General features: G+C 48.1%; 1 protein-coding gene across 1 annotated transcript in view; it reads right to left on the bottom strand.

The window, feature by feature from the left end:
• Positions 1 to 14,823, bottom strand: part of spef2 (sperm flagellar and cilia associated 2) — an 894,484-nt gene that overhangs the window by 416,992 nt on the left and 462,669 nt on the right. Inside the window, exon 25 of the mRNA XM_087994173.1 lies at positions 1,487 to 1,659. Coding sequence (XP_087850299.1) covers positions 1,487 to 1,659 — 173 coding nt within the window. The remainder of the gene's footprint in view (positions 1 to 1,486; positions 1,660 to 14,823) is intronic.

Consider the following 14,823-nt stretch of genomic DNA (forward strand, 5'->3'; position numbering starts at 1 on the left):
TCAATGCTAGTGACATTGGAGTTGGAGCTATATTGGCCCAGGAAGATGATGACGGGACTAAACTGCCAGTTGGTTCCTTTTCAAAGAAACTCAACAACCACCAGAGGAAATACTCCATGATCGGAAAAGAACAATTGGGACTGGCCTTGCAACATTTTAATGTGTGTGCACGAACAATGTGTCGGAGACAGTTGTGTACATCGATCACAATCCTCTTACATTCTTAGAAAGCTTTAAAGACAAGAATATGTAACTATTTCATTGGAGTCTTACGTTACAGACCTTTAATTTACATATAGTACATGTTGCAGGTCGTAAAAATGTAATTGCAGATGTGTTATTGTGGATTTAACTGATAAAGTATAGATGAGATTGGTACCTACTCAATGTTATATAAATGTGGGAAGAGGTTAACATGAACCTAGAGTAAAGGTTCATATCTACGTCATGATATTGTAGTTAAGGATTAGAGGAGAAAAATGAAGCCATCTTTTCATTATGATGGTTCATTTTTTCTTAAGGGAGGAGGTGTTATTAATGTTTAGAGGTACTGTACCTTTAAGAGAGTTGAAAAGCTAGCAAAACTACCTGACACAGTACAAAGTGTTCTGAACAAGGTGACAATGTGACATTTGGTCGAAACAGCTAGCAGTAGCTGTGTTGCCATGAGACAAAAGCAAATTCAAATTCAGCCAATCAATTTAAATTATGCCCCATGATACCAAACTCCAATCAAGTTTGAATTTAGTGTTTCATTAATATTTAAACCAATGAAATGATCCGATGTTTTGGGGTATAAAACCGGACAGTTTTGAATAGTTGAGGAAGAATTGCCAAAAGACTAACAGATGTCGGCTGCTAGTTTAAGAGCTCTCTGAGGGGTATCTGTCGATGGAAGAAGTTTGCATAGCAGAGCATAGAAAGCGACCTGGAGAGAATCCAGAAAGGAGATTCGGCAAAGCTGACTGGCTTTGAAATATGATTTTTTTTTGGAAATCATAATCAGGATTTTTAATCAGACTAATATTGTCGAGTGGGGAGGTAAAAGATAGATTTAAGAGAAAGGAGGTGTAAATAGTTGTTAGTTAATATCCTCTGTTAGACTGAAACAATAATGTTGTTAATTTTTACTTTAAATAGTGACCTCAGGGATAGTTCTTTACTTCTCGAAAGTTAACAGATTACAGCACGGGGTGAATGTTTTCAGGTGTGGCTGGTTTAAATTAGTAGAGGAGTTCACCCAGTGTCAATAATCGACTGAAACATTGTCAAGTGGTTGGTTCCAGTCCCTGCTGCTATATTAGCTCTCAGCTGATGGTTGAGAAGGGCAGCTCACCGTGTCTTTATCATGGGCTTTTAGGGATGGGCAATAAATGTTGGTCTTGCCCGCGAATCCTGGAACCTGAAATACTGCCCCAGAGGCCAGGGATCAGGTACTCCATTTCACCACTGTCTCCACCTCCACATAGTCACTGTCCCATTGTACCTCACTGGGTCCTGATCCATCGCTGGCACGGTGGCTGGGATCTGGACATCAGGCACACTGACCAATGGGATACGTGCAAACTCCTTGTTGTCTTCCGGTGGGATGGTCCCTTCCATCACCTTGTAATAATCTTGTAGGAACCGGTAAGTATCCTGGAGTCGATCAATCTCCACCTAATGAGGAAAGGAGGGTTACTGTCACATTCCCCTTACCACAGAATTCACTGTCCATGTGTGAGCATATCCCCCATCCCTCTGGGAATATACCCCAGTATCCCCTATCCCTCTGGGAGTATATTCTCTATCCCTCTGGGAGGATGTTCCCTATCCTTTTGGGAGTATATCCTCTATACCCCAGTATTCCCTAGCGCTCTGGGAGTATAGTATATTCCTTATCCCTCTGGAAGGATATTCCCTTTACCCAGTACTCCCTATCACTCTGCGAATATATTGCCTATCGCTCTGGGAGTATATTGTTATGAAGTTTAAGGCATGTACTGTACCTTTAAGAGAGAGAGAATGCTGTTCTGAACTGAGAGATTACAAGCACCTGTGTATATGACTAGCTAGCAGTCCCAGAGGGTACTGGAAAATTGAAAATATATAACATTTAGTTGTGAAGTGGATACCTGAGTTAGTTGCTGGTTTGGCAACAATTCAAATTTACACAATTAGTTTAAATTATGCCCCAGAATACTAAAACCCAATCGAGTTTGAATGTATTGTTTTGCCAAATCGAACCAATGAGATGACCCGATGTTGGGGATATAAGAATGCGGACATTTTGAAAATTGGTCAGAGAGCAACTAGTGTAGAGAGAGAAACTCCTGGAGAGTTAATTGCCCATCTAGTATCTTGGTCGAAAAGTGTGGTGCTGGAAAAGCACAGCAGGTTAGGCAGCATCCGAAAAGCAGAAGAATTGACGTTTCGGCCATAAGACTTTCATCCGGAATGTGGGTTGGGGGGCGTGGGAGTGGAAGGCGATTGAGAGATAAATAGGAAAGGGTGGGGCTGAGGGGTAAGATAGCTTGGAAGGCCATAGTTAGATACAGGTGGGGAGTGATGGTGATAGGTTGGAATGGTGGGTGGAGCAGATAGGTGGGAAGGAAGATGGATAGGTAGGACAGTTCAAGAGGGTGGTGCTGAGTTGGAGGGTTGGATCTGGAATGTGTTGGGGGGAGGGGAGATGAAGAAACTGGTGAAATCCACATTGATGCCATGTGGTTGGAGGGTCCCATGACGGAAGATTAGACGTTCTTCCTACAGGTGTTGGGTGGCTGAGATTGGAAGTGGAGGAGGCTTAGGATCTGCATATCCTTGGTGGAGTGGGAGGGGGAGATAAAGTGTTCAGCCACTTGAAGTGGGGTTTGTTGGTGCGGGTGTCCCAGAGATGTTCTCTGAAACGTTCCGCAAGTTGGCGTCCTGTCTCCCTGATGTAGAGGAGACCACATCGAGACCAATGGACACGGTAGATGAGGTGTGTAGAGTTGCAGGAAAGTCTCTGTTGGATGCAGAAGAATCCTTTGGGGACTTGGATGGAGGTGAGGGGAGAGGTGTGGGAGCAGGGTTTACACCTCTAGCAAGGGAAGGCGCTGAGAGTGAAGGGTGGCTTGGTTGGGAGCATGGACATAACGAGGGAGTTGAGGAGGGAATAGATGCTCTGCAACACTGATAGGGGTGGGGAGGGAAATATATCCCTGATGGTGGAGTCTAACTGTAGGTGGTGGAAATGGTGGAGGATAATCAGGTTGTATCTGGTGGTTGGTGGGTGGAAGGTGAGGACCCGGGGGGGGGGGGGGGCGGGTTCAAGGGTGGAGGTGCGGGAAGTGAAGGTGATGCGCTGGAAGCATCATCAACCAACTGAGAGGGGAAATTGCAGTCCTTGAAGTAGGAGGCAATCTGGGATGTTCTCGAGTGGAATTGGTCCTCGTGGGAGGAATTAGGAGTAGGGGATAGCATTTTTACAGGGGGAGGGGGAATGGGGGGAGATGTAGACCAGGTAGCTGTGGGTGTCAGTGGGTTTGAATTGGATGTCAATGTTGAGTCTGTTGCCGTTGGTGGAGATGGAGAGGTCCAGGAAGGGGAGGGAGGTGTCCAAGATGGTCAAGGTGAACTCGAGGTCGGGGTGGAAGGTGTGAGTGATGTGGATGAACTGTTCAACCTCCTTGTGGTGCCGATATAGTCATCGATGTAGCAGAGGAAAAGGTGGGGGAATGATGCCGGTGTAAATGTGGAAGATGGATTGTTCCACACAGCAAACAAACAGGCAGGCAAAGCTGGGGCCCATGGTTACCGCTTTGGTCTGAAGGATTTGGTCAGAGGATTTGGAGGAGAAGTTGTTGCGGGTGAGAACCAGTTCCACCAATCGAATGAGTGTGTTGGTGGAGGGGTACTGGTTGGGGTCAGCAGGTGAGGAAGAAATGGAGGGCTTGGAGGCCTTCGCCAAGACGGATGGACATATACAGGGATTGGAGATCCATGGTGAAGAGACGGCATTGGGGGCCAGGGAAACAACAGTCATGGAGGATGTGGATGATGTCTCAAATGTACGTGGGTAGTTCCTGTACCAAGATGGACAGGACGGTGTAAAGACATGAGGAGATGAGTTCAATGGGCAGGAGCAGGCTGAGATGATGGGTCGACCAGGGCAGTCAGGTTTGTGAATTTTGGGTAGAAGGTAGAACTGGGTGGTGCGGGGTTCCGGGACTATGAGGATGGAGGCTGTTGGTGGGAGATTCCCTGAGCTGATGAGGTTTTGGATGGTTTGGGAGAGGTCAGTGCGCCAAACTACCACTACACCCACTTTATCTGCTGGTTTGATGGTGAGGTCGGGCTTGGAGCAGAGGGTGTGGAGGGCAGCACGTTGTGAGGGTGAGAGGTTGGAGTGGGGGAGGGGGGTAGACAGGTTGAGGTGGTCAATGTCTTGGCGGCAGTTGGAAATGAGGTGATTGAGGGCAGGTAACAGACCAGCACGGGGTGTCCAGGTGGATGGGCTGTTTTGGAGGTGGGAGAAGGGGTCCTCAGAGGGTGGTCGGGAGTCCAGATGGAAAAAAGTATCTGCAGTCCTCAGTTTCTTCATCTACCATCTTGCCCTCAAAGAAATTAGAAAAACACTCTTTATCAAAAGGACCTTTTCATGTGAAACACACTCACTGTAAAAAGACAAAGACGACCCAGGGAGATCATCAGCCCGGAAAAGTGAAGACACAGAAGATCATTTTAATAAGTATCTTATTGGAACAGCATATTGTTACAGAATTGGAAGGCAGATAATGATGGGTGGCACAGTGGTGAGCACTGCTGCCTCACAGCGCCAGAGACCCGGGTTCAATTCCCGCCTCAGGCAACTGACTGTGTTGAGTTTGCACATTCTCCCCGTGTCTGTGTGGGTTTCCTCCCACAGTCCAAAATGTGCAGGTCAGGTGAATTGGTCGTGCTAAACTGCCCTTAGTGTTAGGTGAAGGGGTGAAATGTAGGGGAATCGGTCTGGGTGGGTTATGCTTCGGCGGGTCGGTGTGGACTTGTTGGGCCGAAGGGCCTGTTTCCACACTGTAAGGGACCTAATCTAATCAAAATAATACGCAATTAAGAGAAAGTGGGAGGAGGGGAGGGGAGGGGGAGGGGGGGGGGGGTGCTGCTGCTGAGATTTATGAATAATTGTTTAATGTTCACTTTTAAAGTTACAAAATAAACTGAGGTTATTTTCTTTAAACAGTGGAATTGGGGAGATCTCTGTCACTCATATTTTAACAGATTGTGAGGTAAGGCGAGGTTTTCTGGCTGTTTGGTTTAAGTATCAGAAACAATTTCATAACACTATTTCCTATCTGTGTGAGTATATTCCCTGTCCCCGTGAGAATATATTCACTATCCATTTGGGCAGTGAATGCCCTTTCCCCCAATATTCCCCATCCCTCTGTGAGTATATTCCCTTTCCCCCAATATTCCCCATCCCTCTGTGAGTATATTCCCTTTCCCCCAATATTCCCCATCCCTCTGTGAGTATATTCCCTTTCCCCCAATATTCCCCATCCCTCTGTGAGTATATTCCCTTTCCCCCAATATTCCCCATCCCTCTGTGAGTATATTCCCTTTCCCCCAATATTCCCCATCCCCCTGTGAGTATATTTCCTTTCCCCCAATATTCCCCATCCCTCTGTGAGTATATTCCCTTTCCCCCAATATTCCCCATCCCTCTGTGAGTATATTCCCTTTCCCCCAATATTCCCCATCCCTCTGTGAGTATATTTCCTTTCCCCCAATATTCCCCATCCCTCTGTGAGTATATTTCCTTTCCCCCAATATTCCCCATCCCTCTGTGAGTATGTTCCCTTTCCCCCAATATTCCCATCCCTCTGTGAGTATATTCCCTTTCCCCCAATATTCCCCATCCCTCTGTGAGTATATTTCCTTTCCCCCAATATTCCCCATCCCTCTGTGAGTATGTTCCCTTTCCCCCAATATTCCCATCCCTCTGTGAGTATATTCCCTTTCCCCCAATATTCCCCATCCCTCTGTGAGTATATTCCCTTTCCCCCAATATTCCCCATCCCTCTGTGAGTATATTCCCTTTCCCCCAATGAGGTATTGTTCCTCCAATTTGCAGTGTGGCTTGTTGTGGCGATGGAGGAGGCCAAGGATGGTCATGTCAGAAAGGGAGTGGGAAGGGGGATTGAAATGGGTAGTGACTGGGAGGTTCGGTCAGCCCCTGCGGCCTGGCTGAGATGCTCGGGGAACCATTCCCTCAGTTTACATTCAGTCTCCCTGATGTAGAGAAGACCACACCGGGAGCACCAGATCCAGTAAACTAGGTTGGAGGAGAGGCAGGTGAACCTCTGTCTCACCTGGAAGGACGGGGCCATGGATGGAGGTGAGGGGGGGTGGTGGTGTACCATCAGGTTTTGCATCTTTTCCAGTTGCAGGGGAAGGTTCCTGGGGGTGCAGGGGTGGGGGCATTGGTGGGGAGAGTGGCACAATCCAAGGACTGTCAAAGGGAACAGCCCTTGTAGAAGGCAGGGAGGGGTGGGGAGGGGAAGATGTTCTTGGTGGTGGGTCTCGTTGGAGTTGGCAGAAGTGTTTAAGGATGATTTGTTGGATGCGGAGACTAGTGGGGTGGTGGGTGAGAACAAGGAGGACCCTGTCTTTATTATGCTTATGGGAAGTGGGGGGTGATTTCAAGCAGTGGAATGGGGAATGGAGGAGGTGGGGTGGGGGGGGTCTGGACAACAGAGGGGGGAGAAGCACGTAGTTTGAAAGAGGTGGACATCTGGGATGCTTGGAAGTGGAACATCTTATCAGAGCAAATGTGACGGAGATGGAGGAATTGGGAAAACAGGATGGCATTTTTTTGCAGGATACTGGATGGGAGAAGGTGTAGTCCAGGTAGTTATGGGAGTCCGTGGGTTTATAGTAAACTTCTGTCTGGAGACTGTCGCCAGAGATGGAAACAGAGAGGTCAAGAAAGGAGAGGGAGGTGTCCGAAATGGACCAAGTGAATTTGAGGGCGGGGTGGAAGTTGTGGGTGAAGTCAATGAACTGATAAAAAGTAGTGGACTTTGCTAACCAGTCTCCCATGGGGAACCTTGTCAAACGCCTTACTGAAGTCCATATAGATCATATCCACCGCTCTGCCCTCATCAATCCTCTTTGTTACTTCCTCAAGAAAACTCAGTCAGGTCAGATGGCCTCCTTCTTCAAAGCCTGCAATTCCCCCTCGTACGTGACTGATGATGCCCTCCAGCGTCTCATCCATTTCCTGCACCTCTGCCCTTGAACTCCACCCCTCCAAACCCAACAAGGACAAAGCCGTCCGGTCCTCACCTACCACCCCACCAACCTCCGTATACATCGCATCACCCTCCGCCATTTCCGCCACCTACAAACAGTCCCCCCACCAGGGATATATTTGCCTCCCCACCCCTATCAGTGTTACAGAGAGACCATTCCCTCCGCAACTCCCTCATAAGGTCCACACCCCCCACCAACCCACTCTCCCCTCCCGGCGCCTTCCCCTGCCACCTCCATCCAAGGCCCCAAAGGAACCTTCCACATCCATCAGAGCTTTACCTGCACATCCATACATGTCAGTTACTGTATCCGTTGCTCCCGATGCGGTCTCCTCTACATTGGGGAGACTGGGTGCCTCCTAGCAGAGCGCTTTAGGGAACATCTCCGGGACACCTGCACCAATCAACCACACCGCCCAGTGGCCCAACATTTCAACTTCCCCTCCCACTCTGCCAAGGATATGGAGGTCCTGGGCCTCCTTCACCGCCGCTCCCTCACCACCAGACGCCTGGAGGAAGAACGCCTCATCTTCCGCCTCGGAACACTTCAACCCCAGGGCATCAATGTGGACTTTACCAGTTTCCTCATTTCCCCTTCCCCCACCCCACCCCAGTTCCAACCTTCCAGCTCAGCACTGTCCCCATGACCTGTCCTACCAGCCCATCTCCCTTCCCACCTATCTGCTCCACCCTCCTCTCCAACCTATCACCTTTACTCCACCCCCATTCACCTACTGTACTCTCAGCTACCTTCTCCCCAGCCCCACCCGTCCCATTTATCTCTCCATCCCGGAGGCTTCCTGTTTTCATTCCTGATGAAGGGCTCTTGCCTGAAATGTCGATTCTCCTGCTCCTCGGATGCTGCCTGACCTGCTGTGCTTTTCCAGCACCCCGCTCTCGTGTCTACTACTGCTGCAGGCAGTGTGTTCCACACCCCTACTGCTCTCTGAGTAAAGAAACTACCTCTGACATCTGACCTATATCTATCACCCCTCAATTCAAAGTTATATCCCCTCGTGCTAGCCATCACCATCTGAGGAAAAAGGCTCTCCCTGTCCACCCTAACTAACCCTCTGATTATCTTATATGTCTCTATTAAGTCACCTCTCAACCTTCTTCTCTCTAATGAAAACAGCCTCAAGTCCCTCAGCCTTTCCTCGTAAGACCTTCCCTCCATACCAGGCAACATCCTGGTAAATCTCCTCTGCACCCTTTCCAAAGCTTCCACATCCTTCTTATAAAGTTGTGACCAGAACTGTACACAATACTCCAAGTGCGGCCGCACCAGAGCTTTGTACAGCTGCAGCATAACCTCATGGTTCCGAAACTCAATCCCTCTACCAATAAAAGGTAACACACTGTATGCCTTCCTAACAACATGGTTTGTTTTTCAGACTGGAGGCCTGTGACCAGTGGAGTGCCAGAAGGATCGGTGCTGGGTCCTCTACTTTTCATCATTTACATAAATGATTTGGATGTAAGCTTAAGAGGTACAGTTAGTAAGTTTGCAGATGACACCAAAATTGGAGGTGTCGTGGACAGCGAAGAGGGTTACCTCAGATTACAACAGGATCTTGGTCAGATGGGCCAATGGGCTGAGAAGTGACAGATGGAGTTTAATTCAGATAAATGCGAGGTGCTGCATTTTGGGAAAGCAAATCTTAGCAGGACTTATACACTTAATGGTAAGGTCCTAGGGAGTGTTGCTGAACAAAGAGACCTTGGAGTGCAGGTTCATAGCTCCTTGAAAGTGGAGTCGCAGGTAGATAGGATAGTGAAGAAGGCGTTTGGTATGCTTTCCTTTATTGGTCAGAGTATTGAGTACAGGAGTTGGGAGGTCATGTTGTGGCTGTACAGGACATTGGTTGGGCCACTGTTGGAATATTGCGTGCAATTCTGGTCTCCTTCCTATTGGAAAGATGTTGTGAAACTTGAAAGGGTTCAGAAAAGATTTACAAGGATGTTGCCAGGGTTGGAGGATCTGAGCTATAGGGAGAGGCTGAACAGGCTGGGGCTGTTTTCCCTGGAGCATCAGAGGCTGAGGGGTGACCTTATAGAAGTTTACAAAATTATGAGGGGCATGGATAGGATAAATAGACAAAGTCTTTTCCCTGGGGTGGGGGAGTCCAGAACTAGAGGGGCATAGGTTTAGGGTGAGAGGGGAAAGATACAAAAGAGACCTAAGGGGCAACCTTTTCACTCAGAGGGTGGTACGTGTATGGAATGAGCTGCCAGAGGATGTGGTGGAGGCTGGTACAATTATAACATTTAAGAGGCATTTGGATGGGTATATGAATAGGAAGGGTTTGGAGGGATATGGGCTGGGTGCTGGCAGGTGGGACTAGATTGGGTTGGGATATCTGGTTGGCATGGACGGGTTGGACCGAAGGGTCTGTTTCCGTGTTGTACATCTCTATGACTCTATGACCTTACACTTTTTCACATTTAATTCCATTTGCCACCTCTCAGCCCAGCTCTGCAGCTTATCTATGTCTCTCTGTAACCTACAACATCCTTTGTCACTATCCACAACTCCTTAGTGTCATCGTCAAATTTACTAAGCATCCTTCTACGCCCACATCCAGGTCATTTAGAAAAATGACAAACAACAGTGGGCCCAAAACAGATCCTTGCGGTGCACCACGAGTAACTGGACTCCAGGATGAACATTTCCCATCAACCACCACCCTCTGTCTTCTTTCAGCTAGCCAATAACTAATCCAAACTGCTAACTCACCCTCAATCTCATGCCCCCATATTATGTGCAATAGCCTACTGTGGGGAACCTTATCGAACGCCTCGCTGAAATCCATATACACCACATCAACCACTTTACTCTCATCCACCTGTTTGGTCACCTTCTCAAAGAACTCAATACGGTTTGTGAGGCACGACCTACCCTTCACAAAACCGTGTTGACTATCCCTAATCAACTTATTCCTTTCTAGATGATTATAAATCCTATCTCTTATAACCCTTTCTACCACTTTACCCACAACTGAAGTGAGGCTCACTGGTCTATAATTACCAGGGCTGTCTCTACTCCCCTTCTTGAACAGGGGACCCACATTTGCTATCGTCCAGTCTTCTGGCACTGTTCCTGTGGACAATGACGATTTAAAGATCAATGCCAAAGGCTCGGCAATCTCCTCCCTGGCTTCCCAGAGAATCCGAGGATAAATCCCATCCAGCCCAGGGGACTTATCTATTTTCACACTTTCCAGAATTGCCTGTATCTCGGAATTCCCCTTGACCACATTGTCTTTTTCGAGTGTGAATACCAATAAAAAATATTCATTTAGCGCTTCCCCTACCTCCTCTGACTCCATGCATAACTTCCCACAACTGTCCTTGATTGTATCTAATCTTACTCTCATCATTCTTTTATTCCTGATATACTTATAGAAAGCTTTAGGGTTCACCTTGATCCTACCTGCCAAAGTGACCAAGTTGCTAGATGAAGGAAGGGCTGTTGATGTCATATACATGGACTTAAGTCAGGTGTTTGATAAGGTTGCCCATGGTAAACTAATAGAGAAAGTGAAGTCACATGGTGTGCAGGGTATTCTAGCAGGTGGGTAAAGAACTGGTTGAGCAACAGGTGACAGAGAGTAGTAGTTGAAAGAAGTTTCTCGAAATGGAGAAAGGTGACCAGTGGTGTTCCACAGGGTCAGTGTTGGGGCCACTGTTGTTTGTAATATACATAAATGATTTGGAAGCGAGCACTGTTGGTATGATCAGCAAGTTTGTAGATGACATGAAGATTGGTGGAGCAGCAGAAAGCATAGGGGACTGTCAGAGAACACAGGAGGATATAGATAGACTGGAGAGTTGGGCAGAAAAGTGGCAGGTGGATTTCAATCCAGACAAATGTGAGGTGATGTATTTAGGCAAGACTAATTCTAGAGCGAATTATACAATGAATGGAAGAGCCTTGGGAAAAGTTGATGAGCAGAGAGATCTGGGAGTGCAGGTCCGTTGTACCCTGAAGGTGGCTGCACAGGTGGATAGAGTGGTCAAGAAGGTATATAGTATGTTTGCCTTCATTGGACGGGGTATTGAGTATAAGAGCTGGCAAGTCATGTTGAAATTGTACAAGACATTGGTTCGGCCACATTTAGAATACTGTGTACAGTTCTGGTCGCCACATTACCAAAAGGATGTGGATGCTTTGGAGAGGGTGCAGAGAAGGTTTACAAGGATGTTGCCTGGTATGGAAGGTGCTAGCTATGAAGAGAGGTTGAGTAGGTTAGGATTTTTTTCGTTAGAAAAAAGGAGATTGAGGGGGGACCTGATTGAGGTTTGCAAAATCATGAAGGGTATAGACAGGGTGGATAGAGACAAGCTTTTTCCCAGGGTGAGGGATTCAATAACGAGAGGTCACGTTTTCAAGGTGAGAGGTGGAAAGTGTAAGGGGGATACACGCGGCAAGTACCTCACACAGAGGGTGGTGGGTGTCTGGAACACGTTGCCAGCAGAAGTGGTAGAGGCAGGCACGGTAGATTCATTTAAGATGTGTCTGGACAGATGCACGAGTAGGTGGGGAGCAGAGGGATACAGATGTTTAGGAATTGGGTGACAGGTTTAGACAGTACATTTGGATCGGCTCAGGCTTGGAGGGCCGAAGGGCCTGTTCCTGGGCTGTAAATTTTCTTTGTTCTTTGTTCTTAAAGCCTTCTCATGTCCCTCCTGGCTTTTCATCACTCTCTCTTTCAGTCTTTCCTGGCTAACCTGTAACCTTCAAGCGCCTTCACATCTCATCCTCACATAAACCTTCTTCTTCCTCTTCAAGAGAGATTCAACTTCCTGAGTAAACCACGTCTCCCTCACTCAACCACTCCCTCCCTGCCTAACAGGAACATACTTATCAAGGACTCGCAGTAGCTGGTCCTTGAATAAGCTCCACATTTCAACTGTGCCCATCCCCTGCAGTTTCCTTCCCCATCCTAAACTTCCTAAATCTTGCCTGATCGCATCGTAATTGCCTTTCCCCCAGCTGTAACTCTTCCCCTGCAGTATATACTTATCCCTTTCCATCACTAAAATAAACATAACCGAATTGTGGTCACTATCTCTAAAGTGCTCCCCTACTTCCAAGTCTAACACCTGACCGGGTTCATTCCCCAGTACCAAATCTAATGTGGCCTCGCCCCTTGTAGGCCTGTCTACATACTGTGTCAGGAAGCCCTCCTGCACACACTGGACAAAAACTGACCCATCTATAGTACTCGTACTATAGTGTTCCCAGTCAATATTTGGAAAGTTAAAGCCCCCATAACAACTACCCTGTCTCTCTCGCTCCTATCCAGAATCATCTTTGCTATCCTTTCCTCTACATCTCTGGAACTATTCGGATGCCTATAGAAAACTCCCAACAGGGTGACCTCTCCTTTCCTGTTTCTAACCTCAGCCCATATTACCTCAAGAAACGTGTCCTCAAACATCCTTTCTGCCACAGTAACCCTGTCCTTGACTAACGATGCCACACCTCCCCCTCTTTTACCATCTTCCCTGTTATTACTGAAACATCGAAATCCTGGAACCTGCAGCAACCATTCCTGTCCCTGCTCTACCTATGTAAAAACAAAGACTGCAGATGATGGAAACCAGAGTCTAGGTTAGCGTGGTGCTGGAAAGCTCTATTCTAGATGAAGGGCTTTTGCCTGAAACGTCGATCTTTCTGTTCTTCGGATGCTGCCCCCCTACTCTACCTATGTCTCTGAAATGGCCACAACATCGAAGTCCCAGGTACCAACCCATGCTGCAAGTCCACCACCTTATTCCGGATGCTCCTGGCGTTGAAATAGACACATTTTAAACCAACTTCTAGCTTGCTGGCGATCTTGAAACCTTAGTTCTGACTTCATTACTCTCATCCTCCTGTATACTTGAACTACAATCTCGGTTCCTATTCCCCTGCTGGATTAGTTTAAACCCACCCCAATAGCCTTAGCGAATATTCCCCCCCAGGATATTGGTATCCCTGTGGTTCAGATGAAGACCATCCTGCTTGTAGAGGTCCCACCTACCCCAGAAAGAGCCCCAATTATCCAAGAATCCAAAACCCTCCCTCCTGCACCATCCCTGTAGCCATGTGTTCAACTCCTCTCTCTCCCTATTCCTTGCCTCACTAGCACGTGGCACGGGCAACAAACCAGAGACAACAACTCTGTTTGTCCTATCTCGAAGCTCCCACCCTAGCTCCCTGAATTTCTGCCTTAAATCCCCATCTCTCTTCCTACCTATGTCATTGGTGCCTATGTGGACCCCGACTTGGGGTTGCTCCCCCTCCCCCTTAAGGATCCCAAAAACACGATCTGAGACATCACGGACCCTGGCACCTGGGAGGTAACACACCAACCGTGAGTCTCTCTCGTCCCCACAGAAACTCCTATCCATCCCCCTAACTATCGAGTCCCCAGTGACTGCTGCTCTGCTCCTCTTCCCCCTTCCCTTCTGAGCAGCAGGGACAGACTCTGTGCCAGAGCCCGGTACCCCACTGCTTTCCCCTGGTAAGTCATCCCCCCCAACAGTATCCAAAACGGTATATACTTGTTATTGAGGGGAACGGCCACAGGCGATCCCTGCACTGCCTGCCGGTTCCCTTTCCGTCCCCTGACTGTAACCCATTTACCTTTTTCTTGTACCTGAGGAGTGACTCCCTCCCTGTAACTCCTCTCAATAACCCCCTCCCCTTACCGAATGATCCGAAGTTCATCCAGCTCCAGCTCCCGTTCCCTAACGCGGTTCTCGAGGAGCTGGAGTTGGGTGCACGTCCCACAGATACAGTCAGCAGGGACATTAGAGGTAACCCTTACCTCCCACATTCTACAGGAGGAACATTCAACTGCCCTAACCTCCATTCCCACTGTTCTAAATTCCCAACGAGACGACTGAAAAACTGAAAAAAACAGAAACCAGTCACTTTACCAATTGGCACACCGAACCTTTTATTTGGTGAGAGGACGAGGATGGGTGGGAGACACTACCTGAGTAGTGTTTCAGGCAAAGCAACTTGTCTGCATTAAACTCCATTTGCCGCCTCTCAGCCCAGCTCTGCAGCTTATCTATGTCCCTCTGTAACCTACAACATCCTTCGGCACTACCCACAACTCCACCGACCTTAGTGTCGTCTGCAAATTTACTAACCCATCCTTCTCCACCCTCATCCAAATGGTTAACGGATCACTGCTGTTTGTGGGAGTTGGCAGTGTGTGAATTGGTTGGCTCCATTAACAGGAACTGCAGTTCACCAAAAGGCCATCAGGTATAAAGGCACCAGGGACAATGTGACAATAACCAAAACACAACCACTGGGAAAACGGGGGAAGGAGGGGGAGATAACCCACTCCAGCCCCGAGGGTACACCTACCCTGGTCTCTCAAGGTGACATACTGCCTGCACCCACCCCAAGGGCATCAGGACATGATTGGAGTTAGGGAAGGGGGCAGGCTCCTGGCAATTATGAGCCATATTTAATAGAGCTATGACATGCCTTGGGAGTCCAGACCTCAAGGTGAGCTCTCCCCCTTCAGTGGGATTAAAAAAACCT

The sequence above is a fragment of the Chiloscyllium plagiosum genome, unplaced genomic scaffold (genome assembly GCF_037043375.1).
Source record: "Chiloscyllium plagiosum isolate Xiang-an unplaced genomic scaffold, Cpla_swu_hap1 HiC_scaffold_2, whole genome shotgun sequence".
In the NCBI taxonomy this organism is placed as follows: domain Eukaryota; kingdom Metazoa; phylum Chordata; class Chondrichthyes; order Orectolobiformes; family Hemiscylliidae; genus Chiloscyllium; species Chiloscyllium plagiosum.